The sequence below is a fragment of the Bufo bufo genome, chromosome 7 (assembly GCF_905171765.1).
Source record: "Bufo bufo chromosome 7, aBufBuf1.1, whole genome shotgun sequence".
Lineage (NCBI taxonomy): Eukaryota > Metazoa > Chordata > Amphibia > Anura > Bufonidae > Bufo > Bufo bufo.
In genome coordinates this window covers 192,514,960-192,541,012 of record NC_053395.1, presented here as the reverse complement: position 1 = coordinate 192,541,012, position 26,053 = coordinate 192,514,960, and the positions used below count along the sequence as shown (strand labels likewise).

The following is a 26,053-nucleotide window of genomic DNA, read 5'->3' as shown; positions in this document are numbered from 1 at the left end:
CGGTCCCAGGGTGTCTTTGGACCTGTCTCTCACGGTCTTGCCCATTTTCTGGCTTGTATCGGGATCACATTAAACTCGTTTCCACTTGATCCATAGCAGAGCTCACAGCGGCATGTGTGTCTCGCTCTGCTGCCAAGCTCCGTCCCCCTGTGACCCCCGTTTGAAAAGGCGGCACAGACTCATGCACGTCCAAAGCTCCATTTAACCCTATAGGGCTGCTAGAGAGAGATGAATACAAGTGCTTGGCAATCTCTAGCAGCCCCATAGAGCAGAATGTAGCATGCGTGACTGCCGCTCCATTCAAGTGGGGAACATGGGCCCCAGTGGTCCTACCTCGGCCAATTGACAGGAGATAAGTTGTCTTAATGGGACAACCCCTTTAATAATTGCTCCCCATCCATGTCTCTGGTGCACTCTTAATCACTCCTTCTAGCCAAACGGAACAATATTTTTCGTGCCATTTTGGCTAATAAGAGAGCAGACCCGTCCCCATACTACGCTGTCCTTACATAGGATAGCATAGACCAGTGATGGCTAACCTCCGGCACTCCAGCTGTGGTGAAACTATGACTCCCAGCATGCTCCTATAATTTCTACGGAGTTCACAGCAGAGAACAGCCAAGCAAGTGTACATCTTGGGAGTTGTAGTTGTACCACAGCTGGAGTGCCGGAGGTTAGCCATCACAGGCATAGCCTGATGACAGAGGCACTTTAATATTTAATGGCTGAACATGCACACCTGCTAAAAGTGCCCGACCAGTGAGGGAAACATTACCCCAATGAGTTATGCACGTCAGTAAATGCACTAGAGATACATATTTTGCTCTAACTAAAGTGTACTCAAGCGTAGTATAGCATAGCTGAATTTGTCATGTTACCCTGGGCTGCACTGTAATAAACAGTGAGGCGCAGCTCAGCTAATACTACATTAGTCAGTTTACTTGGATTCCTATAAAAAAAAAAATAATTATGATATCTTGACTATCTTGCTGTATGTATGAGGAATTTTACTCTGCTTCATCAGTACTGAGGGGAAGACTGATTCTTAGAGTCCTTCTAACCAGCGGATTGCTTCAAGGTTTAAGAATGTGAAGACAACCGATACCTTATAATTTTCATTCCAAGACCCATGCTGAGCAGGCCAAGGCTCCTCCAGAAAGCCTGGAGTGCTGCACCTCGGCAGTAATGTGAAGAGATCGGAGACTAACCCGGAGTTATAGAAGTTACCGGCAGTGCAGCCAAACCCTTACCCGACAGATGATCGCTTTATAAAACGCTCTATGCTCTCTTACACGGACTGAGCTGTGGCCCGGATACAAGGTGTGTGTTTTAGGGCTCATGCACACAACGTGTGCTGCCCGGGCCTGTGCTGCAGACCGCAATGCAAGGGCATCGACCTGTGGACGCGGACCCATTCACTTGAATGGGGTCCGTGATCCGCATCCAATGGTCTGCATCACAAAAAAGTAGTGCATACAAGTGAACGGGTCCGCATCTGTAATACAGTGCCCGTATATTGTGGACCCACTGTTTGCAGGCGGCAACGGCCGTGCGCATGAGCCTTAAAGGGAACCTGCTGCCATAAAAATGCAGTGCAGCCTGCAGGCGGCATGTTGTGGAGCAGGAGGAGCTGAGCAGATTGATATGTAGTTTAATAGAAAAAGATTTTGTATTACTGGTCATTGTAATCTCTGCTCTTTTTATGCTTAGGAGTCATGTGGGCGGTCCTACTCCGAGATTGATGCTTAGTTATGCAGGGTTAGGCTACTTTCACACTCGCGTTTAGTGCGGATCCGTCATGGATCTGCACAAACGCATCCATTTAGATAATACACCCGCATGCATCCATTCAGAACGGATCCGTTTGTATTATCTGTAACATAGCCAAAACGGATCCGTCTTGAACACCATTGAAAGTCAATGGAGGACGGATCCGTTTTCTATTGTGCCAAAGAAAACGGATCCGTCCCCATTGACTTAAATTGTGTGTCAGGATGGATCCGTTTGGCTCAGTTTCGTCAGATGGACACCAAAACGCTTTAAGCAGTGTTTTGGTGTCAGTCTCCAGAGCGGAATGGAGGCGGAACGGAGCCAAACTGATGCATTCTGAGCGGATCCTTATCCATTCAGAATGCATTAAGGGCAAAACTGATCCGTTTTGGACTGCTTGTCAGAGCCCTGAATGGATCTCACAAACGGAAACTAAAACGCCAGTGTGAAAGTAGCCTTAGCTGTCAATCACTGCCTGGCACCGCCCATAGGACGCCTAAGCATGAAAAGAGAGATTTCTAGGAATAAATTGCAGTTATACTGAATCTTTGCCCATAAAACTATACAATCTGCACAGCTCCTCCTGCTCTATAACATCACAATTGCTTCACCTCGCACGCAGACTGAGCTGCATTTTCACAACGACAGGTTCCCTTTAAAAACGGAAGGTTGCTTCCTTGAAGCACAATAAAGAATAGGATGATGCTTTACATAAAATAAGGAATGTTATCTGAATAATTGTATTATATTGGAACATATATTCTGCTTTGATTACCTGATTATAATGGTATTCTGCCCGACGCTGTAACAAATCAAACTGCAATGTACTTTCTTTAACCGTTTGAAATTAAAAACTCAATAAAAACTATTGAAACAGAAAAACGATATACTGGATGTTTCCCCATAACCACACGGATAGTACATACAATTGATCCAATCTACATGGTAACACATGCGGAAGGCGCCGCCAGCTGCCTCTCCGACAAGTCCGTTGTAGAAACTACTTGCATTCCCAGTGTAATAACAATGCTGGAGCATCTATTCTTATGACTTTATGTTGTGTCATTCTATTCTTCTACTATTTCTACTAGAAGTTTATGAATGAATTGCCTGCAGTAAAGATACAGATGGGTGTTACCAGTTCGGGGGGTGTGTCCCTGCACAGTCTGACACCAGCAGCACTGATTGGACACACCAGCCACTGGTAACACCCAGCAGTACCTTTACAGCAGACTGCTTGCATGAGAATAGATGTTACGGAAAGGGGATCGCAGGTAGTTACTAAAACCGACATGTCGGGAGAGGTGACAGGCCTTCTTTAAAGCGACAATATAGTCTGGAAATACTTTTTAAATGTCACGTGACATATCAAAAGTTTTGAACAATGGGTGTCTGAGTGCTGAGGCCCCCACCGATCACTGATCCCATATCGTGCTCTCTCTCCTCACTGCAGGAGACAGAAGAGAAATGGACTCTACAGAAAGTCTATGGGCGAATCTCAGTTCAGTCTCCTGCAGTAAGGAGAGGGGGCATGCCATGTGAGCCCTTCTCTCTCCTCGTTCTAGTGATCGGCGGGGTTCTCCACGCTCTGTCCCCCTCTGTTCAAAACATTTTCTCAAAGTATGGTGCTACTTACTTTAAGATCTGGACATACCAATAATTTTTATTATATGGATAATCTTCATATTAAATCGAAGCAAATTTGCATAATGACATAGTGAAAAGAATGAAGGAACACGGCTATTTTACCTGGTTAACCCCCAGCCCATGGCAGGTGTACAGGATAGGAGGTTTGTCTCCATGAAAGTTATCTGCTCCAGCATCCAAACACCACTGCTTGCCGAAACTTTGTATCTGCAGAAAGAAGGCAATACCAGACTTTTAGACCATGTACCATCATTAAATGCCTGACTGCTGTCACGGCTTGGTGGTAGTTTGCCGTGACACTTTCGCAGCGCATGATGGTTGCTGGTGGCAACGTGTTGTTTGTTATGCATGTGTGTGCACTTCCCTTTTCTGGTGTGTATGGGGGTTAATGTGCGTGCAAGGTGGAGCTGGGTGTGGCCTCTTGGCTCTTATTGTTCTGAATTGTGAGCCTGAGGTCAGATTGTCTTCAGTGTCTTGAGGAGCTGGTGCTTTTACATCTGCCCAGTCCTTGAGGGCCACCTTATGGGACATCGATGTCAACCGGTGTCATCCCTTTGTCTCCTCCCTGGAGCTCCGTACAGTATTACAGTGTATTGGCTCCAATGACATGAGTGGTACCTTGGAACCAAACCCGAGTTCGGGAAATGTTTTTTTACAGTACAAATTAATTTATTAAGTTATTGCGCAAAGTCTCGTACAGTATTGCTCCTGCTCCTTACAGTATTAGAACAATGTTTTATGCAAATCGACTTCGGATGTTTTAGCCGAAGTCGATTCGCTCATCCCCAATTGGAGAAAAATAAACAAAACATATTGCAAAAGTGTACATACCCTGTAAGCTAAACAATGTAGAGTTCAGCTTTGCACCTAGAGGCTCTGCTCTCTCTGTAACTGCCACTTCCTCTGCACTGATTGACAGGACCAGGCAGTAAAGACGTCATCACACCTGGTCCTGTCAAATCAAAGTGCAGAGGGTGCAGCAGTGCACATGTAACAGGTCAGCCAGTGTCATAGGTACAGATCTGCTGACAGATGCCCTATATTAAGATATGCAAACAGCAATGGTTTCATTACAGAATTATAGATATCTCATTATCCATCCATCATATAGCTTTTTAGGTTTCAGGTAAATACATCACATTGTTTCTAACGATGGCCCTGCACACTACAAGGCGCTGCCTTTCTCTTACATTTTCATTCCTGGCTCTGAAAACTGGATCATTACGCTGATCGACCCAGATATCAGGAAAAGCAGACGGATGTGATTTAGAACTTACATCTCCGTAGATGAGTGGGACCAGGTCTGGCACATACATTTCCGGATAGACGTTATTCAGATACCATGAAAAATTCTTGCATTGAAGGTTTTGTCGTAAACTGTATCTTTTTGATAAATCTCCATAGGATTTCTATTAACGAAAAAACAAACAAAAAAAATAAAAATTAATAGCAGTGTGAAAAATATCCAACAAAGATACCTAAAATCAACTGAACTTCTACATATAGAGAGAGGATCCTTGAAGACTCCGAACTGTGCATCCTTACAGTTTTAGTGCTTTAAGGCCTGAGCTACACTGTGACTTTTTGTAGCATGAATGATTGAGTTTAACTATTATATGATGCTGCAGTCCACGAGATTGCATTCATGTGGACTGCTGCTGTAGTTCAATAGTTACAATCAATCAGTCACTGTACAGTGGCAGTGTAGCCCTAGTCTAACCCAACACTGCAGAAACATTTACTAAGACTAGACTGCTATCCGAGCGACGAGCCAATCAAACTGAATTCAAACTGGAATGGTCCCATTAGGTGGTTAGGGCAGCATGTTACCATTGTGTGCGTCTACCATGCTGTTCACACTATCACTATCGTTGCTTTTAGCAAATCCAAACTGTCATAGGTCAATCATAGTCGCTCAGTGGTTGCATCGCTGTTGTCCTAGGTTCGAATCCAACCATGGACAACATCTGCTTGGAGTTTGTATGTTCTCCCCGTGTTTCCTCTGGGTTTTTAGTTTCCTCCCCCACTCCAGATATACTGATAGGGAACTCGATGCTAATGTCTGTAAAGCGCTGCGGAATATGTCAGCGCTATATAAGTGCATAAAACAAATAAATAAAATATATCATGGGCCAGTGTAACGGCAGTCCATGCAGTCTATATTCAACCGCCTTCACCGTCATGAGGCCCCTAATCCCCAAACTTGTTTTGCTTAAACTCCTCAGGGGTAATGGGTCAATGATAGTAACGGTTCATATGACGCCACAGTGGAGTTTGTCCACATTCAGGCGATTTCTCTTTCTATGCTGCTGCATCTTCATTGGACAGTCCTTGAATATCATTGTCTGCCACAGAGAACGATGGCAAGAGAAAATGGCGAGGAGTCAAGTGCGAGCAGAGCTTCTACATAGACTAAGTGAAGAAGGAATGACCGGTGAACCAAGGTCATTAAGGTTTTCCCCTCTACCATCATTTCCCCTCTACCAGATTACAAAAGGCTTTCAAACATTTCTACCAGAGCTGCACCAATGGCTTTTGGGATCTCTTGATATTCGGAGAGAGAAGTTGGGCTCACCCACCTGTTGGACAATGTTTGCAGCTTCCCGATTTCTTCGGTAAAATATTTCTTTGTAACCATCCATCCACACTTCGGCCAGGCGCACCTGGTTTCGGGTGATCACCTGAGTGCCTTTAGGAAAGGTATGAGGAAACTTGCTGCGGAATACATGACCGACAACTGAACAGGGCAGGATTTCCAGCTGCCCTCCGCACTGCCACACCTGTTCACACAAAGAGGAAATGTTCAAAGAAGGGGTTACCCCGTGATTACTGTAAAAAGTGAAAATCAAACATCATATAGTACATGACAATATCTTTCCAACAAAGCTAGAACCAGCCCTGTACCTCACATGGATCCAGAGATCTCCACATTCATTGCTCTGCTAGATTTATTTCAGGCTGGCAGCTCAGGGGGCATGTCCTTTCTGATGCAGCACTCTCCCTGGAAGGTCTAGCTCACATATGCTTTGGAGGCTCTGTACAGGACCTCTGTTGCAGATTCCATCCAAAACAGCCTGAATGCAGGACTTGTTTTCCGCCAAAAGAGTTGACTCCTAAACTAAAACTAAACAGATCCCATTATAGTCAGGGGGATTCATTTGACAGAGTTTGATTCAGTTTTGTCCTAGATCCAGAACTTCTGTCATTTTCATTGCTCTGCTCCTCCAACCTAGCAGAAGAATAAAAATAACTAGCGGTGATGTGAAAGAGCCCTAACTGTCTCAGCTTCTAACAGTGAATACAGTTCACAGCAATTGAAGGATGGAACTGAGCATGTGCGTCCACTTCAGCACTGTTACTGAGGTGGACAGAGAAACAAGGAAAATAAACAACAGATGGTAATATACAGATACACGTTACTGAGTAGCTCAGTGGCTGTAATACATTTTGAATAATACGCAATTACAAAAGTATTAAGATCCAGGTGCTGGTGTCAAAAATTTAGAATATTTTTCGCGGCACAACCCCTTTTAAAACAATTAGATCTACAGCAAAGACCATAAATATGAAGCATCTGCAGATTTCAGACAGATATACTTACTCTAAAAGACATTTCTAAATTTTCACCGCCCCATATCTCCATATCTTCATCATAACTTCCTATGTGCTCAAAGTATTCCTTGGAAATCGAGAATAGACCTCCAGCAAAAGTTGGTGTCCTACAGGAAAGTTCAACATTAATATAGTAATCAAGGAGGAAATCTCCATGGAGTTTGTCAATATCTCTTTTTTGACTGAAACATGCCCTCAGACAACTTTGACAGTAGTTGATTGGACAGGCTGCAATAAAACTGAGCCCAATCTTTGTTTCTGTCAGTGGACAACTCATTATGAACCAATTTTATTTTTTCTTGCAGCACCAAGTATTTTCAATTTATAGGTCCCTTAAAGGAAGTGCATCAGATATATACACTGCTCAAAAAAATAAAGGGAACACTTAAACAACACAATGTAACTCCAAGTCAATCACACTTCTGTGAAATCAAACTGTCCACATAGGAAGCAACACTGAGTGACAATCAATTTCACATGCTGTTGTGCAAATGGGATAGACAACAGGTGGAAATTATAGGCAATTAGCAAGACACCCCCAATAAAGGAGTGGTTCTGCAGGTGGTGACCACAGATCACTTCTCAGTTCCTATGCTTCCTGGCTGATGTTTTGGTCACTTTTGAATGCTGGCGGTGCTTTCACTCTAGTGGAAGCATGAGACAGAGTCTACAACCCACACAAGTGGCTCAGGTAGTGCAGCTTATCCAGGATGGCACATCAATGCGAGCTGTGGCAAGAGGATTTGCTGTGTCTGTCAGCGTAGTGTCCAGAGCATGGAGGCGCTACCAGGAGACAGGCCAGTACATCAGGAGACGTGGAGGAGGCCATTGGAGGGCAACAACCCAGCAGCAGGACTGCTACCTCCGCCTTTGTGCAAGGAGGAACAGGAGGAGCACTGCCAGAGCCCTGCAAAATGACCTCCAGCAGGCCACAAATGTGCATGTGTCTGCTCAAACGGTCAGAAACAGACTCCATGAGGGTGATATGAGGGCCCGAGGTCCACAGGTGGGGGTTGTGCTTATAGCCCAACACCGTGCAGGACGTTTGGCATTTTCCAGAGAACACCAATATTGGCAAATTCGCCACTGGCGCCCTGTGCTCTTCACAGATGAAAGCAGGTTCACACTGAGCACATGTGACAGACGTGACAGAGTCTTGAGACGCCGTGGAGAACGTTCTGCTGCCTGCAACATCCTCCAGCATGACCGGTTTGGCATTGGGTCAGTAATGGTGTGGGGTGGCATTTCTTTGGAGGGCCGCACAGCCCTCCATGTGCTCGCCAGAGGTAGCCTGACTGCCATTAGGTACCGAGATGAGATCCTCAGACCCCTTGTGAGACCATATGCTGGTGCGGTTGGCCCTGGGTTCCTCCTAATGCAAGACAATGCTAGACCTCATGTGGCTGGAGTGTGTCAGCAGTTCCTGCAAGACGAAGGCATTGATGCTATGGACTGGCCCGCCCGTTCCCCAGACCTGAATCCAATTGAGCACATCTGGGACATCATGTCTCGCTCTATCCACCAACATCACATTGCACCACAGACAGTCCAGGAGTTGGCAGATGCTTTAGTCCAGGTCTGGGAAGAGATCCCTCAGGAGACTGTCCGCCACCTCATCAGGAGCATGCACAGGCGTTGTAGGGAGGTCATACAGGCACGTGGAGGCCACACACACTACTGAGCTTCATTTTGACTTGTTTTAAGGACATTACATAAAAGTTGGATCAGCCTATAGTGTGTTTTTCCACTTTAATTTTGAGGGTGACTCCAAATCCAGACCTCCATGGGTTGAAAAATTTGATTTTCATTTTTTTATTTTTGTGTGATTTTGTTGTCAGCACATTCAACTATGTAAAGAACAAAGTATTTCAGAAGAATATTTACCGTATTTTCCGGCGTATAAGACGACTGAGCGTATAAGACGACGCCCTACTTTTCCAGTTAAAATATAGGATTTGGGCTATACTCGCCGTATAAGACTACCCCTCCAACGCTATTTACTTTGGCATCAAGATCTGCAGGTAATTGTTGCGCAATTTTCGTCTTTTGCCTCAGTACCATATTCTGCCTTTCCAGGAATCTAGTGCACCAGGATACAGTGGCCTTAGATCTGTGCTGTGATCTGGGTTAGATTTGGCCACTGAAGTGCGAACAAACGTATTTTATTTCGTGTCACTACATAGCCATTTTGGCGATGCTCATTCACCATGTCTGCTACAGGTTTTTCGAGTTCTGGCCAATGTGCGGTGCCTCTTCTTAATGCACACTTACCCCTTGGCACACTCTTTAATGCTTTTTCATTTGCTCTCTAGTCCCGAACCATCTGTTTTGTTACTCCATATCGTCTTGTAGCAGCGCAGTTATTATGTTTCATGGCAAAGTTTACAACTTTAAGTTTTAAACTGGCTTCATATTTCTTTTTTTCTTGCTGGTAGAGCCATGATGGGGTCTTGACTGTTAGCCATTTGTATACTGTACAGTGTGCAGGGCCGGCTCTATCATAAGGCAGCCCAAGCGGCTGCTTGAGGGCGCAGAGAAGGGGGGGCGGCAAACAATTAACTTGCTAACTTACATTTACCCCACTGAGCCTGTGTGCCGAGCAGCCCGGCCGCCCCCTGGCCCTCACTGTCTCAGTCACAGAGCGAGCGGCATGCAGCTGACAGGCTGAGGCAGCAGCCGCAGCAACACACTCTCTGAGCTATGAGACCCTGGTGTATTTAAATCTCATTTAGCATGTCTTTCAGAAAATTTTCTCCTTCGAACTCGCGACCTTTCACATCAGAGGCAAGGCATTTACCCACACAGCTATGAGAGCTGTATAGCCAGTTAGTTTAAAAAAAAATATATATATAAGACTTCTACTGTAGATAACTTTGATACCTAGTGTACATACACATGACAGCTGCCCCAGCACACTGTGTATGGATGTAGCAGAGCTGGGTGTGTTGGGGCAACTGTCATGTGTATGTACACTAGGTATCAAAGTTATCTACAGTAGAAGTCAGTAACTGGCTATACAGCTCTCATAGCTGTGTGGGTAAGTGCTTTGCCTCTGATACAGAAGGTCATGGGTTCAAATCCCATCATAAACTTTTCTGAAAGACAGGCTAAATAAGAACACGAGCACCAAATCTTCAACACTAGAGGCTGCATCGCATCGCTGACATGAAGGTAAGTATAAAAGTGTTTTTTTGTTTTTTTTTAAATACCGGACTGTTACTTTACTGCCACGGGGGAGGGGGGCTATTGGCACCATGATACTGGAACATGGAGGGGGGAGGAGAGAGGCACTTGATACTGGCACATTAGGGGGCAGGGGGAGAGGATGGCACTATGATATTGGCACATGGGGGGGCAAGAAATGGACATGAATAATGAGGGGCAGAAATGTGAAATGATGGGGGGGCAAGAAATGGATATGAATCATGAGGGGCTGAAATGTGAAATGATGGGGGGGCAAGAAATGGACATGAATCATGAGGGGCAGAAATGTGAAATGATGGGGGGCAAGAAATGGACATGAATCATGAGGGGCAGAAATTTGAAATGATGGGGGGGGGGGGGGCAAGAAATGGACATGAATCATGAGGGGCAGAAATGTGAAATGATGGGGGGGCAAGAAATGGGGGTTAAGGGTAAAGTGGTAACAAATAATTATATTATTACATCAAGTTGAAGCTTGTTTTTCTTTTCTTCTTTTGTATTGCCTTGGTATATTAATAAAGGTGTTGAAATAAAAAATTTAAAAAAAGAGATCCGCCGTTCCAACATTAGCATTGGCTGAAGTGCAGATGCTCCTGCTTTCCCTGCCTTCCCTCAGAATCGCCAATCCAACCCAGTATACAACAACCAGCCAATCACGGCAAGCGATGTACCGGTATTTTCTGTGCACACTGCATACAAAGCCTGCTTGTATTGGGTGGGTCAGCTCTCCCTGCCTGCCCAGCCCCCCCCCCCCTTCCCCGTCTTCAAGACGATCTGAGTGGTAGTACGCAATGTGATACTGCCGGCATGAGAAAACCACTAGAGCGGGGAGAGTGGGCTGCTTCAGGAGCGGCTGGCCGGGATGCAGCGCACGGTGGCTCAGCTAGAGGGCGCCTGTCCCTGAAGTCCGGCTAGGAAGTAAGTTTCAGCACGCCGTATACCGGCGTATAAGACGACCCCCGACTTTTGAGAAGATTTTCAGGTGTTAAAAAGTAGTCTTATACGCAGGAAAATACAGTAATTAATTCAGATCTAGGATGTGTTATTTTTGTGTTCCCTTTATTTTTTTTGAGCAGTGTATTTTACAGACTAAATACGGATCCGTATTCTGTATTTCTAATCTGTTCTCATTTCCTTCTTGTACATTTTTTATTTTATTTTCTGTACACGATTATGGGGGCAGTCAACTTGCCGTAGCTGCTATTAACAGTATTCAGAGATCTGCTTTACAGCAGCCACATGGGCCATAAGACAAAATAGACTGAAGTTGATCAATTTCTAAGGGAGAGTTTTCTAGAGAGTTGTCATTGTGCAGGGAGGAAAGTAGATAAGATCTGTACAGCATCTACTGGTGGATTCAATCATTGTAATCCTGCCTTTGATGAAAATGAGATGACTGTTGAGAAGTGATCTCTGCAGAACAGGGAGTGACAGCCTATTATTAGGCCTAGAGTCCAAAGTGAAAACTGCAGGACTTTAGTAGAATAGATAGATAGTGACATGGAAAATTTAAATGAAAAAGATCTCCTAAAACGTTTTAAAATTGTTAACATAAAAACTTGATTTAAACAAAAGGTCATTTTCTGATGACACATTACCTTTAAAAATACATCAGAGTCTACAAATGCAATGAGTGCAGCAGGAATTATTCCCTGACCACATCGTAGAGGATGGGAATCTTCAGCAATCAAGAAAGAAATCTCTAGCAATCAGCGTCAAAAGGGAAGAATGAACGTAACCCCCATATCAATCATGTCTATAATAATGCTAACAAGCCTACCCACTCATCAGAAAGTGTTATAAAATCTGCATGACATCCTATACCCCCATCATCACCCTCATCATGTCCTGGTGCATTCAGGGAACCTTCCTTAAAAAGCGAGTACAGTACTACTCCACATAGGATATTTGGCTACAGAAGACCAGGCAAAAAGAGGATGGCAGACAGAGAGCCCAGATTTCTTTTACAGCAGCATGCTCGCATCTAGGTCTTAGGATAAGGCTTTCTTATATTTGTTGCTTTAGTTAAAGGGGGAGTATTGTGGGGTGGAGATGCCTTGGAGGAGACCACCTATAATATCCAGCAGTATGGGAAACCTGCTGATCGTTCAGCATTGAGTATTTAGTATATAATGGTTGATATATTGGCGTCCCCTGTCCAGTATGCCATGGGAGCCTCTCCTCCCACCCCTCGGTTCTCCCAGCAGCTCTGACCCGCCTGCTTCATCCGGCCGCTGGTCTCATCTTCTCTGGCATGCGGCAGCCTTCTCTTGCCAGCAAAGCCTCTCCCTTCTGCCTGTATGGTGCTCCTTCCAGCTCTTAAAAGGTTAACGTGCACCCTAATTTACTCCAGCCTATGGATAGTCACCTTTGGATACTTAAGACATCTTCCCCTATGAAGAAGGTGCCTGAGCAATAGGTTATTTAGCTTCCAGTTCCTTCAAATGTGTGCTGTTTCGTTCGTCTGCTTGTATAGACCTACTTCTGCCTGATTCCTGGATTCTGACCCTCCAGTGCCTGATCTGACTTGAGCTAAATATTGAACCTTTGTTGCCTGCCCTGACTTTGGACCATTTACTGTAATGCATGAACTCCACCAGCCCTGACCTCAGCCTGTCCCAGACTACGATTTTTCCTCATCTATCGGTGCTCTCTACCGATGCCTCTGCCGCCATGGGTCAACTGTCAAAAACACAGGCTACACCAGGAGGTAAAAGCCTGGTGCCTCCCCTGCAGCAAAATCCAGATCCCAGTACAGGGGTTAAAGGGGGAAATCCAGGGTACTGCTAGGATAATGCCCTTAAAATTAGCCCAAAGTCAAAGCTGTTGGTTGACACAGTGGTTCCACATCCACTTTTGCAACAATAGGCCTCAAGCAGTGCAGACAAGAACTGTTGGTGTTGCTCATAGAAACTATCACCAAAACAATTCTATCACTGCTTTCTTTTTCAGACCTTATCGCTCAAGTATGATAGTTAAGGGCAGGGCCAGCTCCGTCCTATAGAGCCCCCTAGACCTAGTCCAGATTGTAGGTGAGAGAAGAATATTGACCCCCTCTGCCTCTAAGAAAGTTGTCTGACTGACAACCAGTTTGTGCACTGTTACAGCTCTTCATTCTTCTTCCAGTATCCTGAAATACAAAGCTGCACAATAACAGAACCAGGGATGTATCATTGCAAAACCAGGCAAACTTGCCAAGCAGAAGTCTTGGAAAGACGTATGACAACATATCCGTCAATATGGGCCATCCACCTTAAGAAGTCGAATTTGTAGCACCTGACTAACCAGAATAACTCAAGCTTAGCCTTATTAATGCATATTATATATGGTCTAATCATCTTACTTTATTGGGTAAGTCTCATCTTTCCTTTTCTTGTTCTCCAAACTTGGGACGGTTTCCCATCGAAATACCAAGCCCCAATCAAATTTCCCCCGCTTGCTATTGTTTCTGTATGCTAACGGGCTGTTAAACTCAAAAGTCCTGAGGTCAATGGTGGCAATATCTGGACTGACGACAGTGGTATAATTCTCTGCAATTCTTGCCAACAAGGTCTCCAGCCAACCATAGAAACACTCACCTAGGAACATACAGGAGAATTAGTACATGTAATAAAAAGTGCGCATTTTTCACTGTGTACAAGCCGGGTGGTCGTCAGTTTGCGGCGCGCTATTTTCAGGTTCTTGTGCAGATTCTATCCTTATAATAAACTTTTTGTACTTTCAGTATGTGCCATTATGGGGTTTTAATGGAGATGCTGAGTCTTAGATTACAGGTTTTCTACAATAAATTCCTAAAATGGTTGTGTACAGGAAACAAAGAGAATATCCACTAGTAATGTGAGGCTATAAACCTACATACAGCTAGTGCTGGGTCCATCCCCTGACTATTATAAGACAAGTTTATAATAGCGCCAGGGCAAGCATAGGCCTTGCTCTTTCCATACCTATGCATAGACAGCAGGGTCACCGTTCCTACAAAGTTCTTTACCTTCTATAATCCCATTTGTCTTTAGGGACAATATTCTGTACCCATATATCTCTTTATAAAGGGAGAGCACTTACTGCACACTGTTTTTCTACTGGGTTAAATGGGTATTCCAGCTTCACAATATTAATAGACGATCAGTATCGGATTGGTGAAGGTCCATCTCTCGGCACACTCACCGATCACCAGTCTGAAGGGCCCACAGAACTTGGACAAGGGCTGCAGCCTATTCAATGTTTACCTGCTACAGGGTAGCGAAGTGGATATGTAACCTCTCCTGACATGTCTGTTCTAGTAACTACTTAGATTCCCCCACTTAATAATCATCTATTCTTTTAACTCTCTGGTACCAATCCTTTATTGCGGCTTCTAGAAGTTATGAATTACTAGCCATTTGCAATTAAGGTCCAGATGGGGGGTGGGGGGGGGGGGCAACTGAGAACACTCATCTGGACCTTCATTGCAAACTGTCAGCAATTCAGTCATAACTTCTAGCAGGAATAATAAAGGAGTGGCACATGATAGAGTTATGATATTAGATGCTCCAGAATTATTACAAGAGGAATGCATGTAGCCACAAAAAGACATGGAGAGGTCAGAAGTCCTCTTTAATGGCCTTTCCTGAGGATAATATCGTGAAGCCATAATACCACTATAAATATAAGGCCCCTTGTCCGTGATTGATGGCTCCAGAAATAAATGGCGCAGGCGCAGCATTCTCCTTTACAGGCGGACTGCTCATGCACTAGCCATCTATGAGTCCATTGCCACAGCAAGGAAAGTACCAAGCGTGATACATTTGTTCAATGTGATGACAACAATGTCATCAAACGCTGGAGCCACAGATCAAGGTCAAGGGAAAGGCGTTAGGCAACTGAGCTACAAATATATAGTCCATGTTATTTAAGACCCCTTAACTTCAGAGTAATATACCTGAGGCCATATGTAAAATGTAAGGTCACAGGTTCATCAAATCTGTTTGACGTCACATCAAGCGGTCACCATTTAACTGATACACCTGGCCTCAAATAGACAAGTATCTTCCATATAAAAACATGGCTTCTTGCAGAGTTACGATCGGTGACTACGCTGTAGTGCAGCAAAATGGACATACTACTGGCCTCGGTTCCTCCCTTATGCTTTACACTCAGACTACAATCAGATAAATACCAATGGAAAAAAGGAGACACTGGAGCCTCAGTAAAGGGGGCCCTAGAGACCCTCCTTTCATTTACAGGTGGGGGAGGGTACATCATCTCATGTCCTATAACCAGTTACCACCATTACTTACAATGTGCATCCAAAAATGTCAAAGTGTCACCCGTTGCTACTGAAGCACCGAGCAAACGAGCGGAGACCAGTCCTTTTCTTTCCCTCTGTCGGACCACCTTCACTATCTGAAACGGCTTTACGTACTCATCCAGCTTATCCTTTAAGTATTCTGAAAAATACATAAAGTACAAATTTATGGCTGTAAACTTTAGATTTCTTCATTAAATGCCAACAAAATAGTAGGGGTTGATATAATTTACATATAATGTACGTCAAAGGAGTCTGCGTTTCTTACCAACACTATATGGACAGTACACATTACACCTACAGGAGCTTCTACAACATATCATTCTAAATCCATAGGCATCAATATGGAGTTGGTGCCCCCTTTGCAGCTGAAACATCTTCTACTCTTCTAGGAAGGCTTTCTGCTAGATTTTGAATCCAGAGGAAAAAAAAGCAGGCTGGTTTGACAGCTGCATTTATACAAGCAGGCAAATAACACGAGTTTGTGAGCGCTCGCGTGTTTGATTTTTAACTGTGTGTTTGTATTAAGTATGTGACTTTAGATTACGTGACTTGAGATTCAGGAACTTTAGGAGGGGGCTACAGTAAGTTATATACTTATCACTGCACTGTATTGTATTTTTCTTCTGTTATCCCCATTTAGTATGTGTTCCATTATTGACAGCGCAGTCCAGTGCACATCTTGTCTAATGTATGCAGTCTTGGAACAGTCGATTGAGGGTGCATATTTTTGTTCAAAATGTGAGCAACACTGAGAAGCATTGACAAGTTGGAAAAGAGTCTGCTGCTCACTGAGCAAGCACTCTATGGGGTAGATGTAGGGGAGGGTGGTAGCGAGGACGTTAAGGAAAGTGAGGTAGCTAGCTGGGTAACAGTTAGAAAGCGGGGTAGAGGGAAGAGTGCCAGGGAGGCTAGCCCTGATCTGACACTCCCCAACAAGTTTGCACAGTTGGCAGATGAGGGGGATGTCGGTTCAGGGAGAGCACTGCTGCAGCCGGACACTTTCTCTGCCAGTCAGGGGTATGTCAGCTCCAGTAAGCAGGGAACCAGGAGAGCAGACCAGGACAGACAGGTGCTGGTAGTGGGAGTCATTTATTAGGGGTACAGATAGGGCGATCTGTCACAAAGACCGGGATTGTCGAACGGTGTGTTGTCTTCCAGGCGCTCAAATTCGACAGAGAAGATCCAGTGGTCATGGTCCATATCGGAACCAATGGCAAAGTTAGAGGTAGGTGGCGTGTCCTTAATAATGTCTCAGGGATTTATGTCAAAAGCTTAGGGCAAGGACATCAAAGGTAGTAATTTCCAAAGTACTACCGGTACTACGAGCCACACAAGAAAGGCAGCGGGAGATTAGGGAGGTTAACAAGTGGCTCAAGAACTGGTGTAGGAAGGAGGGGTTTGGGTTCCTGGAGAACTGGGCCGACTTCTCTCTCCGCTACAGGCTCTATCGTAGGGATGGTCTGCACCTCAATGGGGAAGGGGCAGCTGTGTGGGGGGAGAAGATGGCTAGAAGGTTGGAGGAGTGTTTGAACTAGGGACTGGTAGGGGAGGGAAATTACATTATATGAGGGGAAGATAGTGCAGATAGAGACCGGGGGCAAGGTAATGGGACTGGGGGAGGAATGGAAGGAGGGACTAGAACAGCTCAGAAGGAAAAGTGTAGGGTGACAAAATATACATAAACCTCTTAATTATATGTATACTAATGCCAGAAGCCTGACTAATAAAACTGGTTAACTGGAATTAGTGATGTGTGAGGAGGACTATGACATAGTGGGAATAACTGAGACATGGCTGGATGATAGCTATGACTGGGCAGTTAATGTACAAGGTTACAGTCTGTTTAGAAAGGATCGCCAAAACCGGAGAGTGGGAGGGGTCTGCCTTTATGTAAAGTCCTATCTAAAGACCACACTCCGGGAAGATATAAGTGAGGAACATGAACATGTGGAGTCACTGTGGGTAGAAATACATGGAGGCAAAAAAATAAAAAAAATACTAATAGGAGTTTATTATAAACCACCTACTAAGTCCACAGAAAATCTACTACTAAACGAGATAGATGAGGCGGCAAATCATAATGAGGTGGTTATGGGGGACTTCAACTGCCCAGATATAGACTGGGAAACTGAAACTTGTATCTCATAAAGAAAACAGGTTCTTGGCAATAACCAAAGACAATTACCTTTCCCAACTGGTTCAGGACCCGACTACAGTAGAGGGACAGCCATACTGGACTTAGTATTAACCAATAGACCTGACAGAACAACAGATGTGCAGGTTGGGGGACACCTGGGAAATAGTGACCCTAAAGTAATAACCTTCCAATTATCATTCGAAAGAGTGTTTCTTCAGGGAGGAACAAAAATAACAAACTTCAAAAAAGCTTAATTTAGCCAACTAAGAGAAGCCACAGGGCTAACTAGCTGGGACAAAGTCCTCAAAAATAAAAATACAGCCACAAATTGGGATATTTTTAAAAACATCTTAAAATTTAATTGTTAGAGGTACATACCTTATGGGAATAAAAGGTTAAGGAACAAGAAAAAACCAATGTGGATAAATAGAACTGTAAAGAAAACAATAAATGACAAAAAGAAAGCATTTAAATTACTAAAACAGGAGGGTAGTGAGGAACCACTGAAAAACAATAAGTAGAAAAATAGAATATGTAAAAAACAAATAAAAGTGGCCAAACTAGATACCGAGAGATTAATTGCCAAAGAGAGCAAAACGAACCCAAAAATGTTTTTCAATTATATAAATGGTAAAGAGTATAAATCTGAAGGTGTCGGCCCTCTACAGAGTAATGAGGGGGGAGTTGCAGAGAACGATGCGGAGAAAGAAAATGCTATAAAAAAAATTTTTATTCACTGTATTCACTGAAGAAAATAAACTGTCAGATGAAATGCAGAATGTAAAGGTTAATTCCCCATTAAAAGTGCCCTGTCTGACCCAGGAAGAAGTACAGTGGTGTCTTAAAAGATTAAAATAGACAAATCACCAGGACCAGATGGCATACACCCCAGACCCTTGTTTCTGATATTTAATGACTCTATGCTGACAAGGAGTGTTCCACAGGATTGGCGCATAGCAAAGGAAGTGCTAATATTCAAAAAGGGTCCAAAAACAGAGCCCAGAAACTATAGGCTGGTAAGTTTATCTGTCATGGGTAAACAGTTTGAAGGTTTTCTAAGAGATGCTATTGTGAAGTATCTCAATGAAAATAAGCAAATAACGCCATATCAGCATGGCTTCAAGAGAGATCGGTCATGTCAAACTAATTTAATCAGGTGGTTATGGGGGACTTCATGAGGAGGTAAGTTCTAGACTTAACAGCAACGAATCAATGGATGTCGTATATCTGGACTTCTCCAAAGCATTTGACACTGTACTGCATGAAAGGTTAGTATATAAAATGAGAATGCTTGGACTGGGAGAAAATGTCTGTATGTGGGTGAGTAACTGGCTCAGTGATAGAAAACAGAGGGTGGTTGTTAACGGTACACACTCAGATTGGGTCACTGTCACTAGTGGGGTACCTGAGGGGTCAGTATTGGGCCCTATTCTCTTCAATATATGTATTAATGATCTTGTAGAAGGCTTGCACAGTAAAATATTTTTTTTTTGCAGATAACACTAAACTGTGTAAAGTAATTGACACAGAAGAGGGCAGATAAGTGGCAGATGAGGTTTAACACTGACAAATGTAAGGTTATGCACATGGGAAGGAATAATGCAGGTCCCCCGTACATACTAAATGATAAAACACTGGGTAACACTGACATGAAAAAGGACCTAGGAATTTTAGTGAACAGCAAACTAAGCTGTAAAAAACTGTGTCAGGCAGCTGCTGCCAAGGCCAGTAAGATAATGGGTTTCATCAAAAGGGGCATAGATGCCCGTGATGAGAACATAGTCCTACCACTTTACAAATCACTAGTTAGACCACACATGGAGTACTGTGTACAGTTCTGAGCTCCTGTGAACAAGCCAGACATAGCACAGCTGTAGAGGGTACAGGGGAGGGCAACTAAAGTAATAACTGGAATGGGGGGGACTACATTACCTTAAAAGATTATAAACATTAGGATTATTCACTTTTGAAAAAATACTATTGAGGGGAGATCTAATTACTATGTATAAATATACCAGGGGTCAGTACAGAGATCTCTCCCATCATCTATTTATCCCCAGGACTGTGACTGTGATGAGGGGACTAGTGATGGACGAACATCGGCCAGGACATTCGCAAACCTCGCGGCGGTCCCCATTCATGGCAGGCGAACCTGAAAAAACCTTCAGGTCATATTTGCAGCAACCAAATACTTACTAGAAGAGCACAAATAGTCCAACAACGACAGTGACATATCAGAGGGGGATCAATGGCAAAAAGTCCCACAAAAAATATGTATTTTAATTAGGGGGCATTTTTATGCATCTTAAAGGGAAACTCTCAAAAATTTGCCCTGCTGTAGCCTAGAAAATTTATATTTTAGGCCACGGGAGTACGTGCCCCAAAAATTAGGCATTCACTGGACAGAAAAGAACAAGTGATTATGTGGCTAGAGGTATATTATGCGGTCAGTGGATAACAATTTTACTGCAGGCCAGTGGAGTACAGGCCCCAAAAATTATGCATTCACCGCACAGAAAAGAACAAGTGATTATGTGGCTGGAGGTACATTAGACGGTCAGTGGATAACAATTTTCCTGCAGGCCAGTGGAGTACAGGCCCTACAAATTATGCATTCACCGCACAGAAAAGAACAAGTGTGTCAGGGAACAGAGAGGAAGGAAAGAGGGTGCACTCTGACTCCACCCACAACCCCTGTCCCTGCCTACTTACACTACCTGCCCTAGGCGACGGGGCGTAACTGGGCGACCGTCCCTTACTTACATAAGTGCACAGAGGAAAGATACGGAAGGTCAACAAGCCAAGGGTCAGAACCAGGAGAAGCGGGAGTACAAATGGAGCGGGCAAATGTAAAGTCAACAGTCAGAGCCGAGGTCAATCCAGGAGAGAAAATACATACAAAGGATGAGACAAAGTCGAAGTCAAAGAACGACCCGAGGTCAGGAGGTCAATCAGAACAAGCAGCCGCAGACTAGAACCAAGGAACAAGGAAGCACCAGTATCACAGGCAACCTGTAGCCAGCAGGTTGTCTGTATTTATAGTGGGGAGTGAGGGTCATGTGACGTGGCCAGCGTCACATGACCGACAGACAGACAAGTCGAGCACCGAGTGATCAGCTCGGCGCTCAAGGCAGACCTAGGAGCAGGGAGCCTCCCAGCTAGCAAAACCGCCCAGGGAACGAGGCCGAACACAGATCCTCGCTCCCGAAGCTAAGCAGCAGGTCTGCGGCTGATAGGAGATCTAGTGCGCCTTTGGTGCCCCGTTACAAAGTGATTATGTGGCTGGAGGTATATTAGGCGGTCACTGTATAACAATTTTACTGCAGGCAAGTGGAGTACAGGCCCCAAAAATTATGCATTTACTGCACAGAAAAGAACAAGTAATTATGTGGCTGGAGGTATATTAGGCGGTCACTGTATAACAATTTTAACGCAGGCCAGTGGAGTACAGGCCCCAAAAATTAAGCATTCGCCACAGTGAAAAGAACAAGTGATTTTGTGGCTGGAGGTATATTAGGTGGTCACTGTATAACAATTTTACTGCAGGACAGTGAAGTACAGGCCCCAAAAATTAAGCATTCACCGCACTGAAAAGAACAAGTGATTATGTGGTTGGAGGTATATTAGACGGTCAGCGGATAACAATTTTACTAAAGGCCATTGGAGTACAGGCCCCAAACATTAGGCATTCACAGAAAAGGCCTTTTATGCCGCTGTATATACATAAGACAAGGACCATTCTTTGTTCTGGGTGGTGGCGGATATGTGTGGGCTGGCATGAGAAAATTCAATTACACGTGGTCGTCACAGGTGTTTAATTCCTCTGAGATCCATGCCTCATTCATTTTTAGAAATGTGAGGTAGTCCACACTGTCGTGAGCTAGGCAAGTGCGCTTATCGGTCATGATCCCCCCTGCTGTGCTGAACATCCTTTCGGACAGGACTCTCGACGATGGGCAAGCAAAGAGTTCCATGTCAAATTGTGCCAACTCTGGCCACAGGTCAAGCCTGAACACCCAGTAGTACAGGGGTTCCTCGCTTTTCAGAGCGTCCACATCAGCCGTTAACCCAATGTAGTCGGACACCTGTCGGACTAGGCGTTCCTTGAGGCTGGATCCGGAGGGCGGCTGTCGATGGGTTGGTTGCAAGAATTATCTCATATCCGAAGTGACCAACAAATCTTCAAACCGGCCTCTTCTTGCAGGCGCGGTAGTATTGGTACCCGCACCTGTTTTTCTGTGTGTGGAAATATCTCTGCCAGCGCTCGCAACAGCAGAATGCAGCATCTCTCGCAGCAAGGCCTAGAAATGCTGCATTCTGACAGCCCTCTGTGATGGTGGTAACATTTCTGCCATTTTGTGTTTGTACCGGGGGTCTAAGTACGTTGCCACCCAGTACTGGTCCTTGCCATTTATGCTTTTTATACGGGGGTCTCTCTTCAAACACTGGAGCATGAAGGCCCCCATTTGCACTAAAATGAAAGCGGTGGAACGCCCTGGCTCCTGCTCATCACCCAGGAGAATGTCGGTCTCCTCCCCCCAGCCACGGACAACACCAGGGATCCCAGAAAAGTTTAAAAACCCCATCAAAGCCTGCTCTTCTAGCTCCTCCTCCTCCCCCCAGCCAGCATCCTCCTCTGACTCCTCTTCAGACTCCTGCTGACTTGTCTCAGATGGAGTAGCCCCCCCTGGGAATTCATTCAGCATTGCGACTTCCTCATCTTCCAGCTCCTGCTCCTCGACGGCTTGATCAATGACACGACGCAATGCACACTCCAGAAAGCAGGCGTAAGGTACGATGTCACTGATGGCACCCTGGCTGCGACTAACCAGTTTGGTGATCTTATCAAATGGCCGCAGAAGTCTGCATGTATCACGCATGAGCAGCCACTGGTGCGGTGAAAAGAAACCAACCTCCCCAGAACCTGTCCAGCTGTAGAGTTCATACAGGAAGTAGTTAACGGCACGTTGCTGCTGGAGCAGCCTATCAAGCATATACAAGGTGGAGTTCCAGCGCGTCGGGCTGTCACAAATTAGACGTCTGACGGGCAGGTGGTGTCGCCGCTGAACATCAGCAAGGCAAGCCATGGCCGTGTAAGATCTTCTAAAATGGACAGAGATTTTCCTGGCCTGCCGCAAGACATCCTGGACCCCGGGGTATTTGGTAACGAATCGATGCGCGACTAAGTTCAGGACGTGTGCCATGCACGGCACGTTTGTCATTTTGCCCTGTTTCAGCGCGCTCAGCAGATTGGTACCGTTGCCGCACACCACTTTTTCAACTGTCAAATTGAGCGGGGTTAGCCACTGATTGGCCTGTGACCGCAGAGCTGAAAGCAGTGCAGGACCGGTGTGGCTCTTGGCTTCCAGGCACAACAGCCGCAGCACAGCATGGCAACGTCTCACCTGGGACGTTGAATAGATTCTGGGGGGCTTTGGGGGGTGCAGCGGAAGAGGCGGTAGCAATGGAAAAGGAGGAGTCAGCCGAGGAGGAGACGGAGGATGGAGTAGGAGGAGGAGAAGAAGAGGCAGGCCTGCATGCAATCCGTGGCGGTAACACCAAATCCACACGGGTGCCACGGGTTACATGCTTGATGCCTGAAGGTACACCCAGTGGGCAGTAAAAGTTATGTACCGTCCCTGCCTGTGTTTGCTAGACCACGTGTCTGTGGTCAGATATATCTTGGCACCGACACTGTGTGCCAGAGATATATTCACTTGCTACTGAATGTGGCCATATAGCTCTGGGATGCCCTTCTGGGAGAAATACACTGCTCAAAAATAAAGGGAACACTTAAACAACACAATGTAACTCCAAGTCAATCACACTTCTGTGAAATCAAACTGTCCACTTAGGAAGCAACACTGAGTGACAATCAATTTCACATGCTGTTGTGCAAATGGGATAGACAACAGGTGGAAATTATAGGCAATTAGCAAGACACCCCCAATAAAGGAGTGGTTCTGCAGGTGGTAACCACAGACCACTTCTCAGTTCCTATGCTTCCTGGCTGATGTTTTGGTCACTTTTGAATGCTGGCGGTGCTTTCACTCTAGTGGTAGCATGAGACGGAGTCTACAACCCACACAAGTGGCTCAGGTAGTGCAGCTTATCCAGGATGGCACATCAATGCGAGCTGTGGCAAGAAGGTTTGCTGTGTCTGTCAGCGTAGTGTCCAGAGCATGGAGGCGCTACCAGGAGACAGGCCAGTACATCAGGAGACGTGGAGGAGGCCGTAGGAGGGCAACAACCCAGCAGCAGGACCGCTACCTCCGCCTTTGTGTAAGGAGGAACAGGAGGAGCACTGCCAGAGCCCTGCAAAATGACCTCCAGCAGGCCACAAATGTGCATGTGTCTGCTCAAACGGTCAGAAACAGACTCCATGAGGGTGATATGAGGGCCCGACGTACACAGGTGGGGGTTGTGCTTACAGCCCAACACCAGAGAACACCAAGAATGGCAAATTCGCCACTGGCGCTCTGTGCTCTTCACAGATGAAAGCAGGTTCACACTGAGCATATGTGACAGACGTGACAGAGTCTGGAGACGCCGTGGAGAATGTTATGCTGCCTGCAACATCCTCCAGCATGACCGGTTTGGCATTGGGTCAGTAATGGTGTGGGGTGGCATTTCTTTGGAGGGCCGCACAGCCCTCCATGTGCTCGCCAGAGGTAGCCTGACTGCCATTAGGTACCGAGATGAGATCTTCAGACCCCTTGTGAGACCATATGCTGGTGCAGTTGGCCCTGGGTTCCTCCTAATGCAAGACAATGCTAGACCTCATGTGGCTGGAGTGTGTCAGCTGTTCCTGCAAGACGAAGGCATAGATGCTATGGACTGGCCCGCCCGTTTCCCAGACCTGAATCCAAGGCCACACACACTACTGAGCCTCATTTTGACTTGTTTTAAGGACATTACATCAAAGTTGGATCAGCCTGTAGTGTGTTTTTCCACTTTCATTTTGAGTGTGACTCCAAATCCAGACCTCCATGGGTTAAAAAATTGATTTCCATTTTTTTTTTTTTGTGTGGTATTGTTGTCAGCACATTCAACTATGTAAAGAACAAAGTATTTCAGAAGAATATTTAATTAATTCAGATCTAGGATGTGTTATTTTTGTGTTCCCTTTATTTTTTTGAGCAGTGTATTTCCCTCCGAGGACCTTCCATTGCGGTGCGCCAATGGCCATAAATTTTCTAAAGGCCATAGGTTTATATGGCAGTAGTTGGCTGGGTAGCAGTTCCGACAAGCCAGCGGTCAGCCGTTGGGCAAGAGCGTTATCCGGCGTCATCAACTTTTTACGCTCTAAAATTTGGGTCACGGAAGCCTGCCTTTTGCCAGATGAACGCGACGACGGCACGGTGGAAGGTGGAGTGGAGATCAAATGGGAGGAGAGAGGAGAAGGAGAAGAGGCAGAACGTGGAGCGTCGGGAGTGTGGCTTTGTGGGTTCTGACGGCGTTGCTCCCACTGGGCTTGGTGATGGGAGGCCACGTGCCTTCTTAAGGCGGTCGCCCCAAGGTGAGTGTTGGGCTTACCGCGACTTATGCGTTGACAGCACAGGCTACAGTTATCAACACTATTGTCAGCAGCTGACACGTTAAAAACAGCCCACACTGCGGAGCCATGTGCCGGCGTCCTGGGAGCGCAAGATGTGACCGTGCATGGTGGATGGCTCGCTCCAGATACATTTGCAGTCTGCTTTTTGCCTCCTGTGCACTGCGAGTTCTGCCTGCTTCTCCTCCTTCTCCTCCCTATCTGCTGCTCCTCTCCCTCTCTTGTGGGCACCCACGTGACATCCATCGACACGTCATCATCGTCACCTTCACCACCACTGACATTAGAGATCTCAGAGTAGGCAGCAACAGCGGGGACCACCCTCCTTGGCTGATCTGGGTACTGTAGTCAGACCGCTGGGTGGCGGCTGTTGCTACCTCCTCTTCCTGATTCGATAACAAGAATGGCTACATATCGATAAAGTCTGGGAATGGATGGGAAAATAATTCCACTGACTCAAGTGGAGGGGCTATGGTGGTGGTGGTGTCTTTGGGGGAGCACATAGCAGAGAGTGAGGAGGGTGCAGATACAGAGGATGAGGAGGGTGCAGAAGCGGAAGGCTGAGTGAGCCACTCAAGCAACTCTGGTGCATCCTTTGACGTAATCGCACCCACCTTCTGCAACTTCCCACTTAGGCTCCAGCCTGGTACACCTGTCCGACTCTTACCACCCCTGCGGAACGGCCTGCCTCTTCCTCTGCCTGTCATTTTCAAAACGACCCTGTGCCAAAGTTTCTAGAGAAGAGCAGTATTTGTGGAAGCAGGTAAATCGCAGGCCTCAATTAGTATTTGGTGGAAGCTGGTATATCAAACCCCTTAATCAGTATTTTGTGGAAGCCGGT

At 45.6% G+C, this 26,053-nt stretch overlaps 2 protein-coding genes across 2 annotated transcripts in view; both read right to left on the bottom strand.

Annotated features, from left to right (window-relative positions):
• The window catches only part of LOC121008154 (polypeptide N-acetylgalactosaminyltransferase 3-like), a 235,943-nt gene that overhangs the window by 172,659 nt on the left and 37,231 nt on the right, over positions 1-26,053 (bottom strand). The gene's annotated exons all lie outside the window — the stretch shown is intronic.
• Positions 1-26,053, bottom strand: part of LOC121008819 (polypeptide N-acetylgalactosaminyltransferase 3-like) — an 89,190-nt gene that overhangs the window by 29,870 nt on the left and 33,267 nt on the right. Inside the window, exons 5-10 of the mRNA XM_040441515.1 lie at positions 15,510-15,659; positions 13,577-13,811; positions 7,019-7,136; positions 5,997-6,197; positions 4,695-4,826; positions 3,520-3,624 (exon numbers count right to left, since the gene is read on the bottom strand). Of these exons, the coding sequence (XP_040297449.1) occupies positions 3,520-3,624; positions 4,695-4,826; positions 5,997-6,197; positions 7,019-7,136; positions 13,577-13,811; positions 15,510-15,659 (941 nt within the window). The remainder of the gene's footprint in view (positions 1-3,519; positions 3,625-4,694; positions 4,827-5,996; positions 6,198-7,018; positions 7,137-13,576; positions 13,812-15,509; positions 15,660-26,053) is intronic.